The sequence below is a fragment of the Orcinus orca genome, chromosome 17 (assembly GCF_937001465.1).
Source record: "Orcinus orca chromosome 17, mOrcOrc1.1, whole genome shotgun sequence".
Taxonomy (NCBI): domain Eukaryota; kingdom Metazoa; phylum Chordata; class Mammalia; order Artiodactyla; family Delphinidae; genus Orcinus; species Orcinus orca.
In genome coordinates this window covers 86,788,535-86,815,565 of record NC_064575.1, presented here as the reverse complement: position 1 = coordinate 86,815,565, position 27,031 = coordinate 86,788,535, and the positions used below count along the sequence as shown (strand labels likewise).

General features: G+C 59.2%; 1 protein-coding gene and 1 long non-coding RNA gene across 2 annotated transcripts; one reads left to right on the top strand and one right to left on the bottom strand.

Annotated features, from left to right (window-relative positions):
• Positions 1–352: 352 nt before the first annotated feature.
• SPATC1 (spermatogenesis and centriole associated 1) lies at positions 353–18,352 on the bottom strand. The gene is made up of 5 exons (XM_004265255.3): positions 17,812–18,352; positions 9,349–9,924; positions 8,707–9,222; positions 8,457–8,596; positions 353–730 (listed from the first exon to the last, which is right to left on the bottom strand). The coding sequence occupies exons 1-5, from the start codon at positions 18,020–18,022 to the stop codon at positions 401–403; spliced, it is 1,773 nt and encodes a 590-aa protein (XP_004265303.1). The 5' UTR covers positions 18,023–18,352; the 3' UTR covers positions 353–400.
• On the top strand, positions 14,580–26,776 carry LOC117199690 (uncharacterized). Its single transcript, XR_004481013.2, has 3 exons — positions 14,580–14,673; positions 17,803–18,008; positions 25,407–26,776. It is a non-coding gene; the product is annotated as an uncharacterized LOC117199690 (long non-coding RNA).
• The last annotated feature ends 255 nt before the right edge of the window (positions 26,777–27,031 follow it).

Below are 27,031 nucleotides of genomic sequence, written 5' to 3'. Positions count from 1 at the left end.
ACGTCGCCTCTGCCTCCTGCTCTGTGCCCAGGCCTCAGTTCCATGCCCGTCACCAGGCCTGCTGGCACACCACGACCCTTGCCTGCCAGCTGGGCTCCTTCCGGCTCTTCCCCCTCCAGGTCTCAGGGGCTCCTGTGCTCCCACTGCCAGGCCAGCTTTGGGGCCTTTGGAACATCCCCCTTGGTAACACAGCTGCTGAGCTTTGGTCTTGGGGCTCTCCCCAGGGGCCCCGGAAGGGGCGTGAACCTACAGGGTAGGCGGGACTGAAGGGGAGCTGGGGAGGGGGCGCTGGCGAGCCCCCCAGAGGAGGCAGCACCACCCAGGAGTACCAGCGCAGGCCCAGCGTCCGAGGCGAGCTTTAATGGCTGTGCACCCAGGTGCGGGCCACAGCGAGCCAGCATCACCAGATGAACATGGGCTTGCCGTCATCGTGCGCCAGCTGGCTGAGGCAGGACAGCAGCAGCAGCGCATCGGCGAGCATGCTGGGGTGCACGGTCTCCACCAGCACGCGCTGCAGGAAATCCACAGTGTAGGAGACGCCCTTGGACGCGGCCAGCTCGGGCCGCTCCCGCAGGATGCCATAGGCGTTCACCAGCTGCTCGGTCAGTGCCGGGTGCACCCGCCCGTCGTAGCCCAGGCTCTGCAGCCGGTTCATGATGCTCGTGTAGCGCTGTGTGAGTGTCTGGCACAGCTCCTCGTCCAGCTTGTGGTCACTGGGGTTCAGGGAGGCCTGAGGGGACAGCAGCCGTCAGGGACCCTCTGGCCCCACCGCAGCACATAAGCAGGCAGGCAGGTGAGGGGCGACGGAGGCCGGGGGGTATGGTTGTGGGGGGATCCAGATCTGAGGGAGTGTCCTAAGGGGGGTGTCCTGGAGGCCCCGAGAGAGACGCCTGTGGGCTCCAGGGCGAGGGGAGCCCTGTGGGCTGTGCCTGAGCAGAGAGGTTCCAGAGGCCCCATCACCTGCTCCATCCACCGCCAGGGGTTCGGACTGAGCGGGGGCCACGGGAGCTGGGGACAGAGAGCATGGCTGGGGGTGATGAAAGACGAGGGGGTCCCAGAGGCCCCGTCACCTGCTCCATCCACCGCCAGGGATTCGGACTGAGCAGGGGCCACGGGAGCCGGGGACAGAGAGCACGGCTGGGGGTGATGAAAGACGCGGGGGCCTCCCAAAGCCCCCGGGGTTGCCTCCTGGGTCCCGCCCCGCTTCCTCTCAGCCTTTCCTCCGGGCCCCCCGTCCCAGCGCCCCGTGGCCTGCACACCCCCTGCGGGCGTCCCTTCCCACCCTCATGCTGCACCAATGACCCCAGGCCCAGAGCCAGGGCCCTGAGTCCCAGCGCTGGGGGTCTGCTGCCACCGGGTGCCGCTCCCAGCGCCTGGACCCGGGGTCTGCTGCCACCGGGTGCTGGCTCCTAGCGCCTGGACCCGGGGTCTGCCAGCAACCGGGTTCTTTGCCTCCATCTTCATCACCTGTGACCGCCCTGCCGGGCTGAGCTGCGTCCCGCAGCGTCACCCCCCTGCCCCGTCCCTCCCTCCACTGCCTTCTGGGGCCTCGGCCGTCTCTGCTGTAGCCATTTGAAGTTCTTCATAATTTTGAACAAGGAGCCCTGTGTTTTTGTGTGCACTGGGTCCTGCAAATTAGGTATCTGTCACTGGTACCACTGCCCCCAGGCCTGCAGAACGAAGGTCTGAAGTGTACGTAGTGGGACAGGGTCTTTCCCCGCTAGAGCCCCCCTGCACTTTCCACTGCTCCAACTTCCAGGGCCAGGGTGGACTGGCAAGGCCCGGATCTGGCCCTGCTCACCCTCTTCCCGCAGGTCCCCAGACGTCCACCAGGCTGGCTCCCAACCTGCTAGGGATGCCGGGACAGTCTGCTCAGGCACCGCCTTCTCCAGGAAGGCCTCCCTGTCCGCTCCCTGGATGGTCACGTGAGCAGAGCACCAGGCTGATGCCTGGGCTCAGCCCAGGGGCCCCCAGAGCCCTAGGCTCGCACCTCTGCTGCCTGGTGACACTAGGATGGGCCTGGCTTCCTGACCTGGGCGCCTGAATCTTCTTCCATTTGCCTGTTTCCAGGCCCCGGGGGGACAGACGGCAGGAGCTCAGCCGGCATCTGTGGGTGAGCAAGCGGACCTGCGGCTGCTCACACCGGGGCGACCGGGGAGCAAGCCGGTGGATAGCGTTCAGCCTCGGCCCCTGCGGGGGCATCGAGAGCCGTCACCTGCTCACCCCCGGCCGTGGCTGGGCTCCTGCTGTGTGCCAGGCTGGGCACACGGAGCTTAAGACACGAGCAGGAGTCCGACGGGGGCACATTTACGCTGAGAGACGAGGCCAGGGCTGCCCCTAGGAGGTGACCCCTTGAGAGTGGAGGGCGACAAGGGGGAGTGGGTGGGGAAGAGTAGGACAAGCACCCCAACAGCACGGGGGCAGCGGGTGTGGGTCCCCGCCCGCAGTCCCCTCAGGCTTCCCCTGAGAAGCTGCGGGCCTGAGCAGAGCACGGGGCTGGAGGTGGCGGGCGAGCGGAGTGCCTGTCCTAAAGGCTCGGAGAGGCCTGGTGGGCTTTATGGTTTTAAGAGATCGTGCTGACCACTGGCAGGGGCTGGACGGAAGCTGGCGAGAGAGGGTGAAGGGTTCTGTCCATCCATCCTCACTCTGCAGATCTCCGAGCCCTCCCAGTTCAGGTGTGAGCAAAAGGCCCTCAGAGTTTACAGTGAGGACACGGCCCGGTAGAGGCGCTGCCACTGGGATGGGGTCCTGGAGGGAGAGGTCGCTGAAGCGAGGCCTGGAGGACAAGGACAGTGGAGGGAAGAAGTTTCCAGGCTGGGGAGCAGCATGCATGGCATGGAAGGTGCCAGGACGCCGGGTGCAGAGCAGGGCCCCCGGGGAGAGTCGGGTTCGACGGCCGCCACCACGCTGAGTGTGAGCCTCGCGTTCCCTGCTGGGACTGCAGGAAACACTGCACTGCCTGACAGCGCTGCTGTGAGGACAAAGGAAACGTCTCTGGGGGCGTCAAGCACAGCACCCGGGCCAGTCAGCTCTGCTGCACGGGGGTCACGTCTACAGGCGTAGGAGTAGAGAAGGAGGGGCGCCCAGGGCGGTGAAGTTGGCCCCGGTGAGCCCGGGTCTGGGTGGGGAGAAGAACGAGAGGCAGAGCTCCTGACGGCTCTTCTTGTTGACTGAAGGCCTCGGAGGGAGATAGTGAGCTCCCCGAAGGCAGAGACTGTGTCTGGCGCCCGCTTGGCATACTCTGAACGCTTGCCGCTAGCCAGGCCTGAACAGGTGGAGCGGCAAGCTAGCTGTGGACCAGTTAAGGTGACAGCAGTTTGGACCACGGGGTAGGAGTGGAGGAGAGAATGTAGCTGTGGAGGTGGACGTGGAGACAATCAGAGTGGAGGGGAAGAATCTCTACAGGGCGAAGCTGCAGGGCCTGGCGCTGGAGGGGATATGTGGGGGGCGGGGCTGCGGGGAGGCACATAGACTCACACCTGCGAGACCCAGCACACGTGCTCATCACGCAATCTTTCCGTCCTGGACCACACACAGCACCGACCATGCGCTCAGTGAGGGGAAATGGCAGCAAATACCAGAGAATCCGCGTGGTGCGGCCCTCATTCTCCAAACGCAGGGCAGGCGTGTTAGAAGCCAACACTCACGGGCAGCCAGACGCCCCTCAGATGGTGGTCCCGACGGACTCAGGGGTTAGAGAGGAAATGCAAGGCAGTTCGTGAGATAGTCAGACCTGAACAGCCACACACCACCCCTCTAGCCTGCAGGGCTGCAGCCAGAGTGCCACCAGAGTCAGGCTGGAGCCTTGGCGGACATAGCCGGGGCTGCCAGGAGACCGTCGCTTCTCCCCACCAGCCTTGAACAGCGGAAGCCTCCCGCTCTGCCTGGATCCTAGAACAGGGTCCACTCTGGCTGGGGTTCCCTGGTACCGGTTGTTGAGTATTTTGAATATCTCCCTGACCAGAAGGAACTTCCTTGTCCTAAATGTAGTTATTTAAAAACAAAAGAGATGTAAAATAACATGATTTAAGAGCTCAACCCAAGAAAGGAAAATAAAGCAAAGCTAACGGAAGGAGAAGGGAGGAAATAATAATGAGAAGTGAGGAAACACAATCTGAAGAAGGCTCAATAGAGAGGATGAGCAAAGTCCACACCCTCCACTGAACAGGGCAGCGCCTCCCCCTTCTTCTAGGTAATGAAATGCCCAGCTGAGACCACCACGTGTCCCACCATCCTGCAGGGGGACCTGATGTCACTAAGTCCGAGCCAAGGGGAGGAGCCTGGGACTTCGAGCACCACCCCCAGGCCGAGTCCCGGGACGCGGGGACCCTGGGGACCCTGACGTGTGCGAGGGGCTGGTCAGCAGGGTCCCACAACCCTGTGGAGAGATAAACCTCTGGCTATTAAGCCATGTATTCCTGTCACAGAAACTTGGCACGATCTCTAAAAATGTAGCGAAGCTGCAGAACTCATAAACAGCAAACAGAGCCTCCCAGGGCATCTATAAACACCAGGGACGCAGTGTGGTTTATGAGCAGAGTATCTTCTCATGTGTATCAATATGTTAACAGAAAAGGGCGGGGGAAGAAAACTGTGTGGTCATCTCAGTGAGAGAGAGAAACAACATTCTAAATGTTCAGTATTTGTTCATGAGTAAGAACAAAACCAAGCATTCTGAACAAAGGAGGAAGAGGGAACTTCTTCACCTGGTGAGGCAGATGCTGAATGTGGCTCACTGGCTTCTGTCCTGGTGCATCCTAGCACCTTCCTGAACTCTAAGAGGCTGGACGCTAAACATCACCTATTCCAGACTCCCCTGTGGCTCAGGTACCCCTCTGACCTGGGTTTCCGCCCAGCAAGTACAGGTGCGTGGACCTCGTCTCCTGGAGGAGACAGTGCAGGCAGGGGCTGGGCTCTCTGGAGAGCGCACTGGCTGTGGCACTGGTTCTTCGGGGCAGCCGTACCAAACTGCAGGCATCCGACTAGGCGTGTGCGTGCTGTTCCCGGGGCAGCAACGACGATGGCGTGTTCACTCCCTTGCCGTCTGGCATTTTTACTGGCTGTGTAGCAGGCAAGCCCAATTTGGTGTCCTTCCTGGAGCCTGTCTGAACACCTAAACATTTATAATAAACCCCTTTCTGCCTATATCAGCTAGTGTGGATTCTGTTGTGTGCAACCGAGGACTCTGACTGATTTGTCGAAAGAAGATCTGGCAAAAAGCCTGGAACACACATCGCACTTAACCGGAAGACTAGAAGTGTGTGTTTGTAATCACGTCAGAGACAAGATGAGGTAGCCTTATGATCTGCTTTTAAAACGTGCTGTATGGGACTTCCCTGGTGGTCCAGTGGGTAAGATTCTGAGCTCCCAATGCAGGGGGCCCGGGTTCAATCCCTGGCCGGGGAACTAGATCCCACATGCATGCCGCAACTGAGTTCGAATGCCACAACTAAGAAGTCCACATGCTGCAACTAAGAAGTCCACATGCCGCAACTAAGACCCAGCGCGGCCAAAACAAAAAAAAAATTTTTTAAGTGCTATATGATATGATTGTCTACAGAGGAAAGCCAAAATGATATACAGACTATCAAAACTAGCGAGGGGGTTTGGCAAGGTAGCTAAATAACAAATCAGTACACAGAAATCAAAAATGTTCTGAGCAGGCCAATGCGTTGGCCTAGAGAGCATCCCGGGGGGACCATGGGCAGGACCGAGGTACCACCCTCAGTCACCCTCACACTGATGCAGCTGGACTCAGGGTCTCCTAGGACAAGGGCGCAGAAAGGAAGAGAGCCAGAGCATCTCCCATGGAGCAGATCTTTGTGTTTGGGTAGAAGAACTGACAGTAATGAGCACTGGGATAACTTTCAGTTGAGCTTAAAAGACAGCATAACTGTCTGCGAACTTACACAAAAGTAGATAGCCACGTTCTATGGAAAAAGTCAACGAGTCCTCATTGAATATCGGGTTCCACTACAGTGTTCAGCGTTAAAGCTCTACGGCATTCGGGAAGCAAAGGACCCCAGTGGGCCGACACCAGGTTTCGCCTGGTTTGGTGAATCTAGGTAGAATTTAGGGCTTCTAGCAACCGCCAACATTGGAGGTCAATGTGCAGAGAAATAAACAAGATGTCTTGATGAAGGGAAGTGAAAGCCTGGGCAAAGTGGAATTAAATGCAGATGGGAATCAACGAATAATCCAGCCAAGTAGGCAGGATGGCTTGAGACCAGGAAGCATCTTTATGATCCTCAGGTGGGACCAGAGCTCAGTCAACCTACAGAAGGCCAGCCAGGGGCTATCCTGAAGACAGCTTCCGTGCGGGTGGGCTGCAGTGGAGCGCTTCCTGGGAACAAGGGCAGCAAGTGTATGATCCTGCAGCTCTGGTCATGGCTGGATGGAAGGTGCATGGGCCGGAGGCCGTGGAATTGGTGACGGTGGCCGATGGGCAGAATGACCAGGGGAGTGTTGTGGTGAGAACCACCACCCAGAGGCCACCGAGGTGGAGCCTGAAGCACAGGCTCAGGGGCACCAAGCTCCTCGACGTCCTTAAATACCAAACAAATTGCCTTACGTGCGTTCTGCTTCCTTTTCTTGCCTCTTCTCTAAAGAGTTGCCGTTTAGTGCCGTGACTTAAGTTCTCCGGCATAAGCGGCACCTCGCAGGCAAGGTGGAGAGCGACGTGGAAGCGGAGGACCTGCACGCACACACCCTCCTGGAGGGTCCACCTTATCCTCCGCATAAACAGCAGTTTCAAACAACCAGAAACCTCTCTCCATAGCTTGATGTCTAACTTCTATGTGGGCAACTAGACTTTCACTTATGATTAAGTGTAGTCTTTGCCAACTAGATATCAGATGCAGCATTTTAGAGACATAAATATTGTGCTTCTCCTGCGTCATCTGCCAAGTTTTAAACAGCCGCTGCCGGGCTGCACTCATGGCACAGCCGTGGTGGCGGTGGTCCAGGGTAGGAGTCAAGGCTCGTCAAATCCAGCATGGCCAAAGCTGGCCCCGCCGACACAAGCAACACAGGGATAGCCAACATGGCAAAGATGGGAAACTTCCCCAGTTCAACCTATAAACCAATGAAAAACTAAAAATTTGGACTAGGTTTTTCTTGGAAATTGCCAGACTGATCCTAAAATTCATCTTGAAGAGCGAAGGGCCAAGAGGAGCTACGACGATCTGGAAGGAGAGATGCCCTGGCTCCCTTGGCCTCCCAGGATTAGGACACTGTCACCTGGGCAGGGCCAGACCTGCAAACCTGGAGCCCACACTCGTGGGACTGGGAGAGGGGACTGAGGCGGGGCCGGCAGCTCCAGCCTTAAATGGGACTCGAAGAGTACAAACAATGAAGGAGAATGTGGGACTTCCCTGGCGGTCCAGCGGTTAAGACTCTGCGCTTCCACTGCAGGGGACGCGGGTTCCATCCCTGGTCGGGAAACTAAGATTCTGCATGCCACGTGGCACGGCCAAAAAAAAAAGAGGAAAAGGTGGATAAAAAACGTGGATTATTTTGGTCTCATTAAAATTACAAACCTAACCAAAGGACACCTTAACAAAAGAAGGCAAGCTCAAACCGGGACACAGATGAGCCCACTGTCACTGAACGTGATTCCTGCCCACTCACAGACCCAGAGCCACAGTCCATCCACGGATAAGGACGGCCAGAGAGGTAGAGGCCGGGAGCACCGAGGGCTACTTCGCGAGGGAAGAGTAAACGGCTGAAGGGCCGCGGCGCCGACGCCCGCCCCCTGCCCCACCCCTGCCCCACCCCCGCTCCACCCGAGTGGGCGTGTCGGTGGGGAAGGGCGCGCACCGGCTCATCCTGTCGCAGCGCAGCCCAAGCCCCCGACGGCTGCCACTCCAACGTGCCTCCTACACGTGGTGGCGAGGAGACGCGCCCAAGCGTGTTTGGGAAACATCGTCCTCTGTGTCCCTCAGTGGGAGCGGGCTCAGTGGAGGGCATGCTGGGAATACGGAACGAGCCCGGGCTGAAGACCCTGGCCACCAGGCCGCCAGCTGCTCAGAGGCTCTGAGAACTGCCTCCCCTGCACCCCCCAGTGACACTTGAGGACTTGGACAGGGCGAGGGAGAGACATAAGGCGGCAGCTCTGCCAGTCTGGGGAGGGCCCGTGGGAGCGGGGCCTGGCAGACCCGAGGCCATGGCAGTGGCAAAGTGGGAGCTCACAGGCCTGACAGTGCTGGGGCCCCTCTGCTGCTCTGCCCTCTGGGAAGGCCGCCCGGGTGGCTGGGACCACACACTCCTGCTGCCAGATGCCGCGGACACCTGCTGGCCACTTGGACTGAGTGCGGTGTATCCTCCATCCCAGGGTGCCCGCAGATTCTGATGCGCTCTGCCTAGCCGGAGTGCAGGGGCCCCCGGAAGGCCGTCCCCAGCCCTGCAGGTGGCGGGGTAGGCCCTCAGGCGGTGAGCGGCAGGTAGGCACAACACACCTGAATGATCTTCTCCGGAATGTTGGAGACCGTGAAGCCGTAGAGCCGGACACGCTCGGGGAAGATGCTGGACAGGATCCTGCGGTCCAGCTGGAAGGCGATCTCCCCCACCAGCCTCTCCCAGGCCAGCTGCTTCGACTCTGGGGACAACAAGGGGTGGAGGGAGTGGTCAGTGACCGTGGTCAGCAGCCCAGGGGGGTGCCTGGGAGGTCTCCTAGGGCAGCTGAGGAGACCCCAGACCCGTGCTGACGTCGGGAGCTGTCAGGGAACTTGCCGGTCTTCCGGTGGGCTAGCTTCCGCTCCAACTGCAGGGTGCTCTTCCGAGACGGCTCTGCCACGCGTGGACCTCGGGTGTCGTTGACTGAAGCCGGTGAGGACGAGGCTCGAGGCGGGGAGTGGGGGTTGTGTGCAGGGGAGTGGAGGGTGGGCGAGAGCCGGGTCGGGGAGCGGTGCGTGCGGGCAAAGGTGTGCGGGGTGCTTGAGGGCCTATAGCTGGTGGCAGCTTGGGGAGCGGGAGTGAGGGCAGAGGCGAGGATGGTGATGTTGTAGGAGGTGGCCGAGGCAGGGACAGAGGCAGAGACCGCTTGTCCCTGGGGGCCACCAGGCTGTGTCCGGGCGTCTGGGGTGCCGTAGGAGAAGGCTGTCGCGGGGCTGGGTGTGCCCATGGGACCGACGGGCGTGGAGGTCTGCATGGGCGCACCCACAGATGTCATGCTGAGGGGCTCAGGCTCCTGGGCAGGCTGGGGGTGCTCAGCGGAGGGCGGGGCTAGCGACGTGGGGGTGGGGCAGAAAGGAGAGGAGGAGGGTTAGAGCGAGGCAGGGCCAGGGCCTACCAGCCTGGCAGGGGCCCCACCCCCTGGGGCCCCGCTGCCCCTCCCCCTGCACCGGTTACCTTCTGCGGTGGCAGCAGGCCCCCCACCCGCTGAGGGATGGGGTCCAGAGGGGCATCCTCGCAGCGGCTCTGCCAGCCACACCCTTGGGGCCTCCAACAGCACCAGACTGCTCACGGGATTGGCCGGAAGGTTCTGAGAGACACCTAGGGGGGCAGCCGTGGAGGTGAGCAGGGGGCTGCTCAGAGAGAGGGCCACCGAACCTGTTACAGCGTCCATAAGGGGGCTGCTCTGAGGCACAGCTTGGGGGCCTGTCAGGGGGCTGCTGGGAGTCAGGGGGCCAGTCGAGGGCAGGCCCAGGGAGCTGGCCGGTGTGTCCGCCAGGGGCACTGCCACGGGGCTGGCCAGGTGGTCGCTCAGGGGGCCAGTCAGGAGGCTGGAGAGTGGGCTGCTCTGTGAGACGGGCCCCAGGCCGGGCAGCAGCGTGTTGAGAGGGCCCATCCGGGCGCTCACGACGGGGCCTGCCGCGGGGCTGGGCTGCGGGCTGTCTAGCGTGTCGGCCAGGGGCACCAGAGCCGCCATCCCTTCTTCCAGGACGGGTTCGTTTGCTGCTGCCGGGGCCGGGGGCGGGAAGACACCTGGGGGACACGGAGAAAGCACTGAGACCCCAGGCTCTCTCCCCACTGGGGCAGGGCCTGCACCAAGATGCCCATGTGCCTCTGATGAGCTGACCAACTCTCTCTGAGCCTCACCTGTAAGCGGGCATCTGTGGGGCTGCTCAGTGGATCCCATGCGAGGGTCTGGCCCCTCATCCCTGTGCTCCGAGGGAGCCTGGTCCCTCCCAGGATCACCTCTGTAAACGCCGGCCCCCAGCCACCAGGACCTTCCACGCTGCCTGTCCCTCAGACAGGCCCACTGCCTTGAGCCGCTGACCCCTCACGGAGGAGAGGAGGGTCTGAACACGTAGGTCGCCAAGTGGACCCCTCTGTTCCCAGGTGGTGGGGGAGTGGGCCCGGGCCTCCTGACTGCTGTCCTCTTGGGGACGGCCAAGCCTCACCACGTGGGGGACCCTCAGGGAGGCCAGAGCTCAAAGCTGCTGGGAGCCTCCTGTGGAGCCCAGGGTGTGCCTGGCCCGTACAGGGCCCCCGCCTGCCTGTCGCCGGGGATGCAGGCAGAGGAGGGGGTGTTGCTTCTCCCCTGCGTGGGGCCTGGGAGCCCGTTTGCCCTTGGGTTCCTGAGGAGACTGCCCTCGGATGACTGAGTGACCGCTGTTTGGGGGAGAAGGCCCCTAGGGAGGGTGCAGGAAAGGTTTCTGTGAGTGTGCAGTTTGATTGAAAACTTCCACATTAAAAAAAAAAAGCAGTACATGCTTATTATAGGAAAAGAATGGAAATACAGAAAAGTCAGAAAAGATGAAAACCACTGGTGGTCCTGTTATCCCACCGTCCATCATATAGCAAAGCTCCGCGAAGGCTTGAAGACTTTCTCCACGTGTTTATGTCGCTCAGGGGCTGGCGAACCCCTCTGTAAAGAGCTGGTGAAAAGAGCTCCAGCTCTCCTGGCCATCCGGCCTCTATTGCAGCCGCTCAGCTCTGCTGTCACGGCTCCGAAACAGCCACAGACAACACGGAAACAAATACACGTGGAAGCTTGGTGACAAAACGTTACTTGTGGGTGCCGATATTAGAATTTCATGGACTCAGTGCATGTCGTGAACCAGCAGACTCCTTTGGGTTTTCCCTCAACTCTTTAAAAAGGTAAAGTCCATTCCTAGCTCCCAGGCCACGCACACGTGTGTGGTGACTGCGTACGTGGCCCGTGTCCTTATGTGCCCTGCCTCTTCCTACTGGGCCTGCACCACGGCTACCTTCAGCATCATCGTTCCTGGAAAACAGCGCTTATCGTGGCTGCGGTGGTGCCCGGCTTGTGCACGTGCCATTGTTTATTGAGCCTGTTTCGGCTGTTGGGAGAATCAATTGTCTCCAGTTTTCCCAGTGACAAAAATTCTACTATATAAATCTTTATTATCTTTCCCCCCGAAAACAGACATTTGAGAGGTTCTTAACGCACACTGCTAAGTCTATCCACTTTCAGACCCCTCAGAAACATCTGACATTCCCTGAGAAGTCCGGGACTTGTTACACTGATGCCGCCCTGCACAATGTGTGCCAGGATGTCCTGCCGTTTATTTTTGTTTTAAGTTTTGTTATTTTTTCCCAAACAAATAACTTAAATTTTCAGAATCAAATCAACCAGTCTTTTATGATTTCTTGCTTTGGCTTTTTTGGATTTTTGCTTTAGGATTGAAGAGACAGTGAAGCTTGTGGCCCAAAGGGAAGTATCCCACGGAGAGGAACGGCGTGAGGGAAGGAGCAGGCGGTGCGGCAGAGACGGGTGACGGGGCACGGAGACCCGAGTCAGGGCGTTTGTCCTTCCCAGCCTGTCTCCTCTTGGGGGAGCCTAGGGTCCGGATGACATGGGAAAGGACCACTCGGGCAGCGTCTTCAGGACTTGGGAGAGAAGACGGTGCCTGCGCGGCCAGGTCCTCATGGTCTCTGAGACCCAGGGGATCTGGTTTCCATCTCACTGATGTCCCCACCTCCACTGGTGTCCTCTGTGTCCCTCGCAGATGTCCCTGGGCGTTGTACCAACTCAGCATCTCAGTCCATTTTCTCCTTCTCCATCCCTGCACCCAAACACTGATCGAGGGGCTGGTGACCCCGCGTCGCAGAACCCAGCGCACGCTTCACGGGGCTCTTCTCGCAGGTGGCGAGCGGTGTCCACGCGGCGGGACGTTCCTCCCTGTTGAAATCCTGTCTTGGTTTGGCATCCAGGTTCCCGGTCACCCGGCTTCCTCCAGGTGCTTCTGGGCCCACATCCTCTGCCCCCGGGGGCAGCCCCAAGGCCCACCTAGAGTCTGCTTCCCCGCAGGAGCTGATGCAGCTCGGACGCTCTGGACCAGCGCAGGCTGCTTACTCTTGGGCTGGACTCTGACTCACATCCCAGTGGCCTGACCCCCTTCTTCCCAGGGTTCTGCTAGGGACTCTGCCGCCCTGGCGTGCCGGCCGCCGATGTCTTCGCTCTTTCAGTGGCTCAGGCCTCAAATGGTGCAGCCTCAACACTTCTCTTTCAGGAGCCCCGAGCATCCCATCTGTCTGCAACACCTTCAAGTACGTATATCCAGAATCCAGCACGTGTGCTCCTCCCAACTCCGGTCCATACCAACACTACCCTGCCTGGATTATTGCAGGAGCCCCCTGGCTTGCTACCTGTTTCTGGCCTCTCCCTTCACACATCAGCCAGACTGTTCCAGTTAAAATGCCCACCAGCTAGCTCACCGTCTCATTCTGAGTGCTAGGCAGTTCAGTGTCCCCCGTGACCTGGCTCGTCCTCTCTCTGACTTTCTTCTCCTCCTGGTCTCTCCCTGGCACCTTCTTCTTCAGCCCCTCGGGCCTCCTTGCTGTTCCTCAAATGCTCCGGCACGCTCTTGCCTCTGTCTTTGTGTTGCTGTTCCCTCTGCCTGGAACGCTTTTCCCGTGTGCACAGCTGGCCACGTACTTCCACCCGTCCTTTCAGTTGTTACCTCTTCAATGAGCTCTTCCATCCCAAATCACCAGTTTCCTTCACCCAACCCATTCCTTCCCCTTCCTCTGGACTATGTCCTCCTTAGCACTTATCTCTCTCCAAGATATTCTCCATTGACTTATTGGTTTTTCCTGTTTCCCTCGATTAGAATGGAAGCTCCGTGAGGGCAGGGCTTTGTCTGTTTGCTCCTGTTTCCCAGTGCCTAGAACAGTACTTGGGCCACAGAAAGTGTTCAATAAATATGAAGAACATGATGTATATATGAGCACAGATAAAACTTGATGATTAAAAAAGGTCAGTGTAGGATTATCCACGGGCCTAGCCGCTCCGCGGCATGTGGGATCTTCCCGGACCGGGGCACGAACCCGTGTCTCCTGCATCAGCAGGACTCAACCACTGCACCACCAGGGAAGCCATGTCCATGGATTTTTGACCCATTAGGGTCACCGATGAGAATCTCAGGAGCAGCCTGTTGAAATCTCTGGCTGGGAGATGGGGACATTTGAAAGCACAGAGTCCCAACCACTGGACCTCCAGGGAATTCTCATGAACAGGAGTGCTCTGAGCCAACAGGAGCCCCAGGTCGAGCCTCGGTTTAAGAGATTTCAGTCCTATAGCTTTGTATTGTAATGCAAAATGTGCAAGTTTGTTTTAACCTTATAATTTATATTTTGCTGATTTAGATTTACGAGTTGAAATGTTCCTAGGTACTTTACTACATACAGTATTAGAAACTTAAAGAGAACTTAGATTCACTGCATCTATATAGGGTTTTTTTTAGCTTTTTAAAATAATTAATTAATTAATTTTTTGGCTGCTTTGAGTCTTCGTTGCCGCGCCCGGGCTTTAGCTAGTTGCAGTGAGTGGGGGCCACTCTTCCGTGCGGTGGCTTCTCTTGTGGAGCATGGGCTCTAGGCGCACGGGCTTAGTCGCTCCGCGGCATGTGCAATCTTTCCGGACCAGGGCTCGAACCTGTGTCCCCTGCATTGGCAGGTGGATTCTTAACCACTGCACCACCAGGGAAGCCCTATGTTTATTTTATACATAAGAATTATTTGGGTCCAGGAAGGTTTGTTTGTTACATCGGACTATTGAAGCTAAAAAGAAAAGCAAATGTCTTAGATCTACAAATGCAGTTTACAATGTTTTAACCGTTTAAGCGAACTTGTGATTTCCTCCCCCAGCCTGCTCCTCACAGGGGCAGCTCTATCCTTCCCGCCGAGGCCGAGGGCGGGACTCTGGAGGGGCCCCACTCTGGTCTCCCGCCCCTCGTCGCGTCGGTCAGGACGTGCGCCACACTGTCCTGCACTCGGCCGCGCCCCTCGCGCCTTTTCCCTGGCCGGCCCTCGGGCTCCGGGCTGCAGAGCCTCCCCATCGGTCCCTCCCGGGCCTGCCCACCACCCGTGGCCTCTCCGGCCTCGGAACCCTCCCTCCGCGAGGACGTCGGCCCCGCGAGGACCAGGCCGGGCCCACACCCGGGCAAGGGCGGCCCGGCCACCGAGACCCCCCGGTCCACGCGGGGACGAAGCCGGGGGTCAGTCAATGTGGCGGGCGTCAAAGCCGGCGGTCGGAGGGGGCGGGGCGCCAGGGAGGGCCCTGACGGGACGGAGCCCGAGCGTAGGGGCGGGGCCAGAGTTGCGGCGCCGCTCAAGGGGCGGAGCTAGCGTAACGGAGCTGCCCTGAGGGGCGGGGCCTGAGGGTCTGGGCGGGAAGGTGTTGCTCGAGGCCGGACTCGAGGAGGCGAGACGGGTGAGCAAAGGCCGCTAGAGCCCAGGGTTCCAAGAGGTCTGGGGCGGCGGCAGGTGAGAAAGAGAGGGGGGATGGCGACAGGTCCTGAGGAGGGGACTGGCCCTGAGAAGGGGGCGGGTTCTGAGGGGGGACAAGGGTCTTAAAAGAAGGGCAGGGCGGGATGGGGTCCTGAGGGGAGAGGGCTGTGAGGGCGTGGGTTCTGAGGGTGCACAGGGGTCCCAAAAGGAAGGTGGGTCTTGAGGGGGGATGGGGTCCCCAGGGGGCTGGGTTCTGAGGGGGGACAAGGCTCCTAAGAGGAAGGCAATCCTGAGGGAGGGCTGGGGCCCCACGAGTGATGGATCCGGGGGCTTAGGGTCAACCCCTGGGGTGGGGGTGGGGCGGGGGTAGGGTTGGGTCCGGGGTGGGAGGTTGGGACTTGGGGGAGGACGGTTCCTGAGGGGAGGAGGGAGGCCCTGCCGGGGTAACAGGCCCCGGGAGGATTGGGGGAGGGGAGGGAGGCTGTGAGGAGCAGGGCTGCTCAAAGCCCTTCGGGAAAGAGGAAGAAGGCTGCTCCCCGCCTAAGGAAGCAAGAGAAGACAGAGGGGCAGCAGGGTGGGGGCCTGGGAGGAGGGGGGAGGGGGCGCCCAGCGGAAGGGCAGCAGAAGCCCTCCTGCCCCCCTGCTGACAGCCTCCCCGCCCGACCCCTCGGGGGGAGGAGCCGGCGCGCGGGCCGCCCCCGCGGTGGGGGCTTGAGCCCTCGGCGCAGCCCTCACTTCCGCTCTGCGCCCACTGCCCCGACGCCCCGCGCACCTTCCGTCTGCGAGACGTCGGGCCGAGAGAGCCCCTGAGCCCTCAGTCCCCATGCGTCTTCCGTCTGCGAGACGTCGGGCCGAGAGAGCCCCTGAGCCCTGCCCCGACGCCCCGCGCACCTTCCGTCTGCGAGACGTCGGGCCGAGAGAGCCCCTGAGCCCTCAGTCCCCATGCGTCTTCCGTCTGCGAGACGTCGGGCCGAGAGAGCCCCTGAGCCCTGCCCCGACGCCCCGCGCACCTTCCGTCTGCGAGACGTCGGGCCGAGAGAGCCCCTGAGCCCTGCCCCGACGCCCCGCGCACCTTCCGTCTGCGAGACGTCGGGCCGAGAGAGCCCCTGAGCCCTCAGTCCCCATGCATCCTGGCTCCGCCTTCCCCTGCCATGTTCGCAAGGCCAGCGCCTGAACCGCATGGCCTTTCTTCCCCGTGAAATTAATGCAGCCAACAGCGATGGTTACTGATTTCCCGCCGCGCAGGCGACCCGCTCTGCCCACGGAGGTGTGCCTTCTGCCCTGGCTGCCGGCCTCTCTAGGTCTCTGGGACGCTGGCCTCTTCCGTGTCATGTGCCAGCCCAGCTGGCGTCCACTCCTTTCCGTGGTGGGCCCAGGCTGTCGCTGACCGGCCCTTATGGCCACCTGCCTGCCTTCCGCATGTCTGTCCGCACCCCCGCCAGCCCAGTGCTGCTGGAGGCGGCTGGTGGCTGCTGCCTGCGAAGCCCACACATGCCGGCACCGTTTGCGCCCGTTACACACCTCCCGGTTCCCCTCTCACTTCCTCCTGCCATTTTCACTTTATTTCAGACTTTCCCCATCTTTTTCTCTCCACCCTGACTGTCAGAGAATGACATTTTTTCCAGAGAAAATTGAAGCCACGGTTCCGGAGTTCTGCAGCTTCCCACCTGGTGTTCTCACCCACCCTTCCTCCTTCCTTTCCCCGGCAGTGGACGGATGCTCTTCCTTCAGTCAAGGCAGCCTCTGCTCTGTAAAGCATTCCTTTTCTCTTTCGTATCTCCCCTTTCCATAGAAATAAACTCAGGTCTCTGCCATCAGGAAAAGCAGCTCTAGACGCCATGCCCTTCTCCAGCTGGCGCCCCTCCAAGCCCTACTTCATGAACGAAGTGTCAACCGTCTATTCTCTCCGTTTTCTCCCGCACTCTCCACCTCACTCCTGGGCCTTTCCTGCTCACAGTGCGGTTGAAGCTGCTCTAGCCGAGGTTCCCAACGCAGGTCATTAGCACCTTTCTTGCTCCACCTCTCAGGCAGCCTTTATTCCGCTGACACTCTGTCCCCTTCGAAGCTGTCTCGGCTTCTGTGACATTACACTTTTGAGGTGTCCCTTGTCTCTCTGAGTGCCCCTTTGCCAGCTTCTCTACCTATCTTGACTCAGGACTTGTCCCCAGTCTCTCCTCACTGTTCCTCTCTCTTTCCAGATCGTCTCACCCCTCCTGCGGCTTCAGTTATCAGTGACTCTTCCATCTTTTCTCTCTAGCCCTGACCTCTCCTTTGAGCCTCAGGCTCACACCTCCGCTGCCTCCTGGGTGCTCCAGGTGGATGTCGTGAGAACGTCTTAGAGTCAGTTTGTCCAAAGTGCAACTTATTCTCTTCCTCCAAGACTGAATTTCCTTCTCCCAGGTTCCCCCTGGCCGAGAGCACAAATGGAGGCTTACATATGATATGTCAGTTAAAAGTTATCAGTCAAGCTAACGACTGTTAAATTATGTTCTATCTGCTTACCTGACAAATAAACCTTTGTAACAACCTGGGAGGTCAGGTTTGATTTTAGGACTCCTGTACTCCCTGGAGTTCTGTGCCAGAATGCGGTGGCTTGGGGAGAGCTGGCCCCTGGGCAGCTTCTGTGTGAACGCCCCTAACTTCTCTGCCCATTCTTCTGTCTCACCCTGCCCCATACCTCCTCTCCAGCCCCAGGGCTGTCACACACTAACGATTTCAAACCTCAAGCTTCAGTCCTGGCTTCTCTCCTTGGTCTCTAGACTCTGGTGGTCAATTCTGAGTGGAGAGGGATGGGGCAGGGGGCTGAGGGTGCTGGGGGCGGGGGGATGGAGGGGAGGGGGGGAAGCTGAGGGTGGGTGCCGTGTTGGGTCCAGTGGGGCAGCACCTTTGGATTCCAGGGCTGGGAAATTCTCAGTGTGTGGAGCTGCTTGGAAGTTCACCTGAGGGGAGGAGTGTGTGGGTGGGCAGGGACTCCTGCCATCAGGTGAATGGGGCTGGTGCCTAGTTTTGTTCTTTTATCGTGGTTGCCCTATGTCCTCGCCCTCCCCTCACCCGGTGTTTGTTGCTATCTCCGCCCTTCTCTCCACGATTTCCCGAGACCCCAGCACAGAGTCTCTCCTCTCGGGTGCAGTCTCACCCTTCCCTCCCCGCTTTTCTTGAACCCAGGCCCCTTGCAGTTACCCTGGTGTTGAGGAGGGTCGGTCGCTGCCTCGCCCAGCCTGCTGCTGAACCCGCTGATGCCCAGGCCACCCGCCTGCATCTTGATCACCGACTTGAGCTCGTGATTCTCCCGAAGGAGCCGCACCAGCTTCTTCAGTTCCTCATTTTCCCGCACCAGCCTCTCGATCTGATGGCGAAGCCCCTCGTAATTGGTGAGTAGAGACATGCCCCAGGGCAGCGGGAAGGGTGCGGCTGTCAGCAGGGCGCTGCACCTGGAGGCTGCCCAGGGCCCGGGGCCTCACCCGGGCTGGAAGAGGGCACTAGAGTTTGCAAGTTGCAAGGCTGGCCCATGGGCCTGGGTATTGTGAGGTCAGAGGCTGCACCTCCTCCAGGCCTCTCTGCTCTACCAGGCTCAGCTCTCCGTGCCTCCAGGCCTGAGCGCAGGCCCTGCTTCAGCCTGGAACATTCCCACCCCTTCTCTGTCCAGCCGGCTTTCCTCTGTGGAGCTTCCCAACAGCCGCCCTCTAGGCTTCCCCGCAGGCGTGTCCTCCATCACAGCACTTACCTGGCTCTGTGCAGTTAGCTCTTTAGCGCTGTTTCACTCACTTCACATCCAGGGCAAGGACTGCGACTCGCCAGCATCCAGCAAAGGGCCGAGTGCCGTGCAGGTAGGTAACCAGTGAACATCTGCTGAATGAAGACTCATCACCTGCCTTCCTGGAGAGGGTGCCCTTCCCTTGGGATCTTGGGCGCACCTGGATTTAGCTGTCAGCCTTCTCCTGGGGACTAACATGTTGGACAGCGGGACACTGGGCTATGCTTTCTTCTGACGCCAGGTGCTGAGAGCCTTTCCCTGACTGCTGGCCCAGGGGCTCCCTCGTCTAAGCAGTCGGCTCCCTATAGCTTGGAGTTTCCATTTCTGATGACTCAGGTTCCCCTATTCCAAATTCCCCAGCGGTGCCCCCTCTGTGCCCACTATTCTCTGGCTTCTTGAATTTTCCTGACTATAGTCCTTCAAGAACCCAAGACTGCATTCCCCATCAGGTTCTAAGAACTCACATCTCTGAGTCCTTATCGCACTCCCCCTTTTTAGAGCCGTCTACACAGAGAAATTTGCAGGCCTGACCTTGGGAGTTGTGTGAGGCCACGTCCTTGTGACCTCCACTGGCTCTGCGGGCATCTGCTCTTGAACAGGAGAGGGTGGTGACTTCCTGGTATAAGACAGAGGGCACACTCCTGGCAGGAGGGTGAGGGTGAGGATGGAGTCGAAGATCAGCCAGGGCTGGGGCCAGTCTGAGTGGAGCGTTCTACCTGGACCTCACAATGGGGGGCCTGCCCTCACCTTCCTCTGACGCCCCAGACTGTAATCCTGGCTGAATCACTCTGGCCCTGGGGACCAGGGCTGAGATTTCTTCAGTGGAAGAGATCCCCTCTGCACACCCTCAGCTCTTCACAGAACATCTCTGCTGGGTTTTCCTCCAGCATGTGAAAATAAGCCTGTCACGGCTCTCTCAATCGTCTTACCGCGCTGTTGGCCTCTCCTTGGGTTGCTGCCCTCCTTGCCATCTGTGATGGTTACATTTTCTGTGTCAGCTTGGCTGGGCTATGGTGCTGCCCAGGTATTTGGTCAAACACTAGCCTAGTCATTGCTCTGAAGGTTGACTTTAAGTAAAGCAGATTATTCTCAGTCACGTGGGTGGTCTTTATACAATCATTTGAAAGCCTTAAGAATAGAAAACTGACGTTTTCCGGGGAAGAAGGAATTGTGCCTCAACGCTGTCCTAGAAATTCTGCCTGAGTTTCTGGTCTCCTGGTCTGCTCCACAGACTTCGGACGTGCTATTTCCCACGATTGTGTGAGCCAGTTCCTTAAAATAAACCTCTCAATATACAAGAACGCTGACTGATACACCATCTGTATTTCCCATGTACCAGTGCTGCGTTCCTCCAAAAATATATATACTGAGCACCAACTGTATGGCAGGCGTTGTGCTAGGAACTGGGGGTTCTGTGCTAGGAACTGGGGGTTCGATCCTAGTCATAATCAGGCATTGTCCCTGCCGTATCGGCCGTATGAAGTACAGTGGGGAGCAGCGGAGAATCGAACAATCACACGTAAATGTCGAATTACCAGCGTGATGAATGCTGAGCGTGGTGCCGGGAGAGGGTGCGGCGGGTAGGGTAGACCCAGTCGGCTCGGGGCAGCCTCCCCTGAGGAAGTGATGATTGAGGTGACACGAAGGAGGAGTCTCTGGTGGGAGAAGAGCTTCCAACCGGAAGTACAGCCCGTGCAGAGGCCCCAGGGCAGTGTGCCGCCGAAGGAACGAGGGGGCCGGGCGCGGAGGACAGAAGGCCCAGGCTGTGATGGGGCCCCGGGGGCGGGGGCAGGGGCGGGGCGCGGAGGACAGAGGGCCCAGGCTGTGATGGGGCCCCGGGGGCGGGGCGGGGGCGGGGCGCGGAGGACAGAGGGCCCAGGCTGTGATGGGGCCCCGGGGGCGGGGCGCGGAGGACAGAGGGCCCAGGCTGTGATGGGGACTGGCGGCCGCAGGGCTTACATTCATCTTCATCCTAAAGGCCTTGGGAAGCCCTTGAAGGCTTTGAGAAGGGCACGTGGGAATGGATTGGAGAGAAAGAGCCGCTGAATGGAGCGCAGTAAGGAGGCCGCCACAGTCACTCAAGCAAGCGGCGCGGGTGCCTTGGACGCAGTGGTGCGGGGGAGGGAAGTTCAGCGGGTACCCGGCGGCCTGGTCTTGGGCACGGACGTGAGCAGGGACAGCCTCACAGCTGCTGGGGGCCCCGCCCAGCAGGGAGCAAGACCGAGTTTAGAGCAAAGACCCTGAGTCAGGTTTGGATGCGCTGCTGAGAGCGGGTGCCGTGAAGCCTCTGAGGAGTGAATTCAGGGAAGCAGTGGTTACCGCTCGGGTCCCAGGGCAGAGCCCGCTGCGTGGACTGGCAAGATACCACTTGGGGTCATCAGCTTCTAGACGGCACATGCAGCCACAGCGGTGGGTGAGGTCACCCAGCAATCAGTAAGTCATGAAAGACAATAGGCTTTAGGCCTCCTGGGCCTTGAAGAGCAAGACAAGCCTGCAGAGAACACAGGACGGAAATGCCACAGGGACACGAGGAGGAGCCCGGGGGGCTGGGCTGGCACAGCCACGGGCTGAGAGGCCAGATGACAGGAGGACAGAGTGTGCATCGGCCTTAGGGACTTAGGGAGGGCTGTTTGGCAGAGCCATTGGGCTAATGCCGGGTTCCTGAGTGTGAGAAGTGAGCGGGAAGGTCACGAGGAGATGGGGGCACGACAGCTCCCAGGAGGAGGGGTGCAGCTGCGGGCTCCCCAGCCCCTTCCAGCTCTGGAAGCCCGGGGACGGGCCAGATGCTATCCCCACTGCCTGGTTGCAGCTCACTGTACCTCTGCTGCCACCAGCCTCTCCTCAGAAGACCTGGCTCCCCCAGGTGCTGAGCTGCAGCCTCCTGCCGCTTTCCTTGTACTCACCCTCTTCAGGCTTCATTTGCTCTCTTTAATTTTCTCATCTTTGTTTTGTTTTTTTTTTTGCTGTTATATCACATAGACAGTGTCCTTTGGTATCCAAATCTATTAGGTTTGAGTTTGGGATTGAGAGTAGCAAAAATCTGGCGAGCAAGGGATTCATCCAAAAATTGACCCACGTTAATTTGGATCATGCATTTGGGGCCAGGAGTTTGGGGCGTGCACGCATGGGGCCACCCCTCAATGTCTTCTGTCCTGCTCTTCCGTCTGAGTTTCTGGCCAGTGTCACTGTGGAATGGTTCTCAGGTCCTGCTACAGGGAGGTCAGGGCTGTAAGAGTGACGGGGACCTCCACGCCTCTGCTCTGGCTTTGCATTCCCCACGGGCTCGTCAGGAATCCACTGCAGTCAAACCTTCGGTGTTTTCCCACTTGCTTATGCTGAGTCAGACCCCCCGTCTGGTCTTGGGTCACGGGCTTTTGCGCCGTTTGTCCCCATTCAGATTTGCCGCATTAGATTCAGCTCGGCGTGCCAACTTGGCAAGGCCCTCAGGGGTCTTTGCTCCTGTCGTGGCTTGGGATTCTTTGTAGGTTTAGTAAACTTGGCTTTAAAGCCACCTTCTCAAGGCACTAAGTTGCTGAAGAACAGGCACCTTCACCCTGGAGCCCTCTGTCCACACCCCGTTTTACCTCCTGTCCCCTCCCGAGGAGGGGCCAGTCTGCACGTGGCTAACGCAGTTCTAGCAACACCGGCCGTGTGATCATTTCCGTCCTGTTTAACCTCAGGGTCTGTGGGCTCACAGTCACATCCTGGTGCTGGCAAGGAGCTCCTGGGGGCATTGCCCAGTCTGCGCTCCCACGGAGTCGGCCGACACCCTCCAGGCACTGCTGTAACAGTCCCAACACCCGCCGCCCCAGGCAGATGTACAGTCCCCTCCTCCTACAGGTGAGGCACCGAGACACAGCCATGCCAAGTGCCGGGGCTTTCCAGGGCCCCACGACGGGCCCATGCTTCCTGCAACTTCCCAGCTGTCGAGGTTGGGGCTTGGGGCGGGCTGCCTAGTCTCTGGCCTGCTCTCCCTGCATCCAGCCTCAGCCTTTCTGCTGCATCCTCTCTGCACAGCTGCCAAAGGGTCTTTCTGGATCAAGGCTCCACTCAGAGGGAGGACTCGGGGTGGTGTCCCGGAGAGGACAAGGACCGCAGCACACTCTGCATCCCAGAGCCCAGTACAGGCCCTGGAACACAGTGGGTGCTCAAGAAATGTATCAGTGCATCTTTATTCAACCCTCTCTCCTCTCTTCTGAAAGAATTCCCACCATGAAGCTGGAGAGGATGCGTTGGCTAGCGGTAGAAACAGGCCAGGTGCTAGTTGGCCTTCTGAGTGTCTGAGGAGGACGTGCCTCTGGGTTTCTGAGGGGCCGGCTGTGCCCTCCCTGGGTCTGGAGGGCCGTGGGAAGGCAGCCGGCCCTGTGGGGAGCAGGGGCACCTGCTCATCTACCTGGGGCCCTGCCAGCCAGAGTCAGGAAGAGCAGCCTCAGAGGAAAGACTGTCCAGGTCTCGGCTAGAGGCGGAATGTTCTAGGAGTGAGACCTTGGTCACCAACCCCGGGGCTCGTCCATCACCCCTCGTGAAGGGCTCAGGGACTAGAGGCCAGGGCAGGGGCCAGGAGGGCTCTGCCAGGCTCTGGAGCCTTGGCCACGTCTCCCTGTTGGTAGCAGGGCCCTCTCGGCTTTTTGAGAAGTGTTATCTGGAGGGCAGCAAGGAGGAGGAGGGCTGGTCAGCCCGAGAGAGGGGCGGGGGCTAGGAGCCAGGGCTGCTGGGCGTGAGTGGTTGGGGTCCAGGCCCCCAGGCTCCACAGGCCCCACGTCAGACCCGTGTGCCCCCTACCCTGACCCTCAGTTGATTCCTGCTCCCACTTCACACCCCAGCTTGGGAGACCCCCTCAGGGCTCCCCTTCAGCAGCATCAGAGGGGTCAGGCGGCTCATCTCCAGCTTTGCTGTGTGGGCCGGGGCAGCCCGCATCCTCTGTTCCTTTGTCTGTCAAGTGGGGTAATAACGCTCCCTCCTCCTACTGTTGTTGTGAGGCTTAGATGAGGTAATGTGTGTAAAATAGCGAGGCAACGTCTGGCACAGAGGGAGAGCTAAATGCGTTTTCTCATCAGCCCAGAGATCTTGAAAGCCTGCCAGGTGCCGTTGCGGGGGGACAGCAGGGAACAAACAAGGAACCTCTGCCCTCTCTGGCTCCATTTCTATGGCAGGAGCTGCCCAGGGCAGGGCAGGCTGGAAGCTGTTGGCGGGAACCCCAGGCTCCCCAGCCCCGTTCCTTGACTGGAGGGCATTCTCAAAGTCTGGGTGGGGGGCACAGAGGGCGTGGAGGTGGGGGGGGCCTGAGATCTGACGGGCCGGAGCCAAGGACCGCCCTGCCAGCGAGGGCTAGGGTTAGGCCAGAGGACACGTGGCCCTCTGATGCTTCAGTCTCCCCCTCTTCCACGTGGGCTTGCAGTGTGCTCTGGTGGCTTCTGTAAGGACCGTACGTTTGGTCGTTTGCTCCACGGCAGCCATCGACGCCATCTCTCACTGGTGCAGGGAACACAGCAAAGGCCTGCTGCCTCAGAGCTGATGCCCGGCGGGACCATGGGCAGTCGCCAGAGAGAAGGATGATGAGGGTGGTGGTGATGCAGGCCGTGGGGAGGCGTAATGCGGGGAAAGGGTGAGCAAGCGGAGGCCATGGCCTTCAGTACAGACTGGTCGGAGGGCCTCCCCAACAAGGTGACACTTGGGAGGGGACTCGAGGTGGGGGCAGGACAAGAAATTAGGATGTTGAGGGGCAGGCCTTCTAGATAGAGGGCCAGCCAGTGCAAAGGCCCTGGGCACACGAGCAGGCCTGCCGCACTTTTGAAGACCATCCAGGAGGCCTGTGAGATGGAGGGGAATGAGCCACGGAGAGAGAGGTGGCAACCGAGTCAGAGAGGCAGAGGGCGGCGTGTGGGGCTCACACAGGGGTTTGGATTTTACACCCGGTGGGACGTTAAGGCTCGGAGGCTTTGGAGTGAAGGGAGGAGCTTTAACCACCAGTTCACGTGATTGCATGACCTGTGACCCCAGGGCTGCAGGACACTCGTCTCTGTTGGGTCCTCGAGTCCACTCCCAGCGCTCCACGGGCTCTGGGTGAACCCTGCAGGGCAAGTGCATGGGCCCTGCCTGGCCCTGCCACTGCCCTTGCCCCTCGGCTCCAGGTAGAGTCCAGACGTCCCTGCCTGCCCCCTCCCCTCTGCACCTGCAGCTCCTCAAAGCGCACGCCAGCTTCATGCCTGACGATGCCCGCCCCTCCACTGCACGCTTCCCTGGTCCTCACATCTCCCGTGAGCCGGGCACTCTGCCACCCTGCCTCCACACCAGCCTGCACGCCCCCAGCCCATGCCCGCCCCTGGCTCCGGCTCCAGGTGCCTCTGTGTCAGACCCTTGCCGGCCCTGCGGCTGAGGGCAGACCTGCCTTCCCAGCTCTCAGCTCAGCCCTATCGAACAGAACCTTCACGAGGGATTTTCATTAGGAATCTCTGTGAACACAGAGGGAAGCGGCCGGGGACAGAGGGGCCTGGTTTTAGGCCTGAATCTGGAGAGCGGTGGGAGAGGGGCTGTGAGGTCACAGCAGGCTGGACTGTCTCATCAGGGGAGTGAGTTTGTCTTGAAGGTCAGATGACCCTGAGGCTGAGAGCTGAGGTCAGGTAGGGGCCTGCACGTGGTGCTCAACACCTGGTTGTGGTGACAGACTTCCGACACTTGGGGTCCCATCTGCCCATGCTCAGGGCTGGCAGAGGGAGAGCTGCTAGAAGGGGAGCAGCTCAAGGCCAACATGCACATGCTGGGTTGGCCTGATAAGGTCACCAAGCTGCATGTCAGATATTGGGATTGGCACAGGGCATTGGCCACCCCCATCAGCAGCCACTCAGACCTTCCTGCCCTTGGCCCTGAGGCTGCCCCGGTCCCCATGCCTGCAAGTGAGCCCTGGGCGGGGCTCCGGTTGGATCAGGGGGGCAGAGTTGCCCGCACTTCTTCCTGTGACTTTTTTTTTTTTTTGCGGTACGCGGGCGTCTCACTGCTGTGGCCTCTCCCGTTGCAGAGCACAGGCTCCGGACGCGCAGGCTCAGCGACCGTGGCTCACGGGCCCAGCTGCTCCGTGGCATGTGGGATCTTTCCGGACCGGGGCACGAACCCGCGTCCCCTGCATCGGCAGGCGGACTCTCAACCACTGCGCCACCAGGGAAGCCCCCCTGTGACGTATTTGGCCAGCCTTTTCTGCCTGGTCCTAGGAAAGTGTCTCTTCTCTCCTCCCTTCTTCAGCAGATCAGAAATAAAGACTTTCCCAAACCCAGTGTCCTTAGAATCTGCTGTTTGTGCCCTGGGTTTGTGACCCGAGGACTCGCTAGAGCTAAGCTCATTTGCTTGGTGGTGATGATGGACACCTGCTTGGGCTGACCAACGCTTAGACTCCCCGTGACAGTCCTCTCCTCCTAGCGTCTTGCACCACAGTGTTTAGGCTGATGTCCCGCAGCTGGGATACTCTGACCCCAGAACCCCTCTTTGGCCAGTCTGGGTCCTTGAGCCCCAGCTTGAGGAATTTCATGCTACAGTTTATGATGTAGATGAGTACCTTCTCTGGTGCACTCTCTTAATTTGTCGTGTTACTGAAAAATCTGGTTATAGGAGGGAATCCTAAAAAAATACGGTTTGCTAAAATGCTTGTTTTGAAAATGTGAATTTGTTTCAACATGGTTGATATATTTAGGAGCAGTTTGAACATAAGGCAAATTCCGTTTGTTTACGTGCAATTTTGTTTATGAGAAATGGGTGAAAACAGAAAGCAAAAACTGCACCCAGATGAATGGACCACAGCAACATAGGAACGTGCAAAACACACACACCTCAGACATCTGCCAGTGCCTCAGTTCACTGCCTCCTCTCTGTGCTGAGCCACACCTCGCCACATCCGGGTCACAACTTCCCATCCGATTTCAGACAACTCACTTCATAGTAACCCACAAGCCACGACCCTGCCCCCGCCCACTTCTATAAACTGGCTTCAGGTCTTCTTCAAGGCAAATGCCATATTTATTGTAGTATTTTTGGTATTTCTTAACCATGTAACATATGTAAAACTGTGCTGTCGTTTTTATTAGGTTGTTGAGACTTCTTAAATATTTCATTGATGACGTTTTGAGTACTGTGCCTCTAGCCTCATTTTCCTCAAAAGTCTTGTGGCTTTTCTTGTGCTGGTTGGACACACCTGAGCTGCCGCTGGACTCTGGTAGTTACTGAACCTCCGAGAGCGACAGGCTCCTCATCTGTGAAGCCTCCCGAATGTTCATTTGTCCATTCGGCACCCGAGGACTCGGGCACGTCTGTCTGTGTGCAGATGCATGCCAAGCTCTGGGCACACGGTGTGGACGAGACCACTGCTCCAGCAGAGACGCATCGAACGAGGGCCACAAAGGCATCAGAGCAGGTGGTGGGATGGGGGATGGCAGGCAGGGTGGACTACAGGGCCTCTGAGGGGACATCGTGTCTGAGAGCTGGGATGAGGGGTGGAGCAAAGGTCCTGAGGCAGGAACCGGCAGGCCACGTAGAAGCAGAGCCAGAAGGCTGTGGGGCAGGACAGCGTGAACCAGGGGAGGCGCCGGTGGCACGCGTGGGGCCTGTACATGGGATGTAGGCAGAGCAGGTGGTTGGGGAGCCATGTGACAGGGG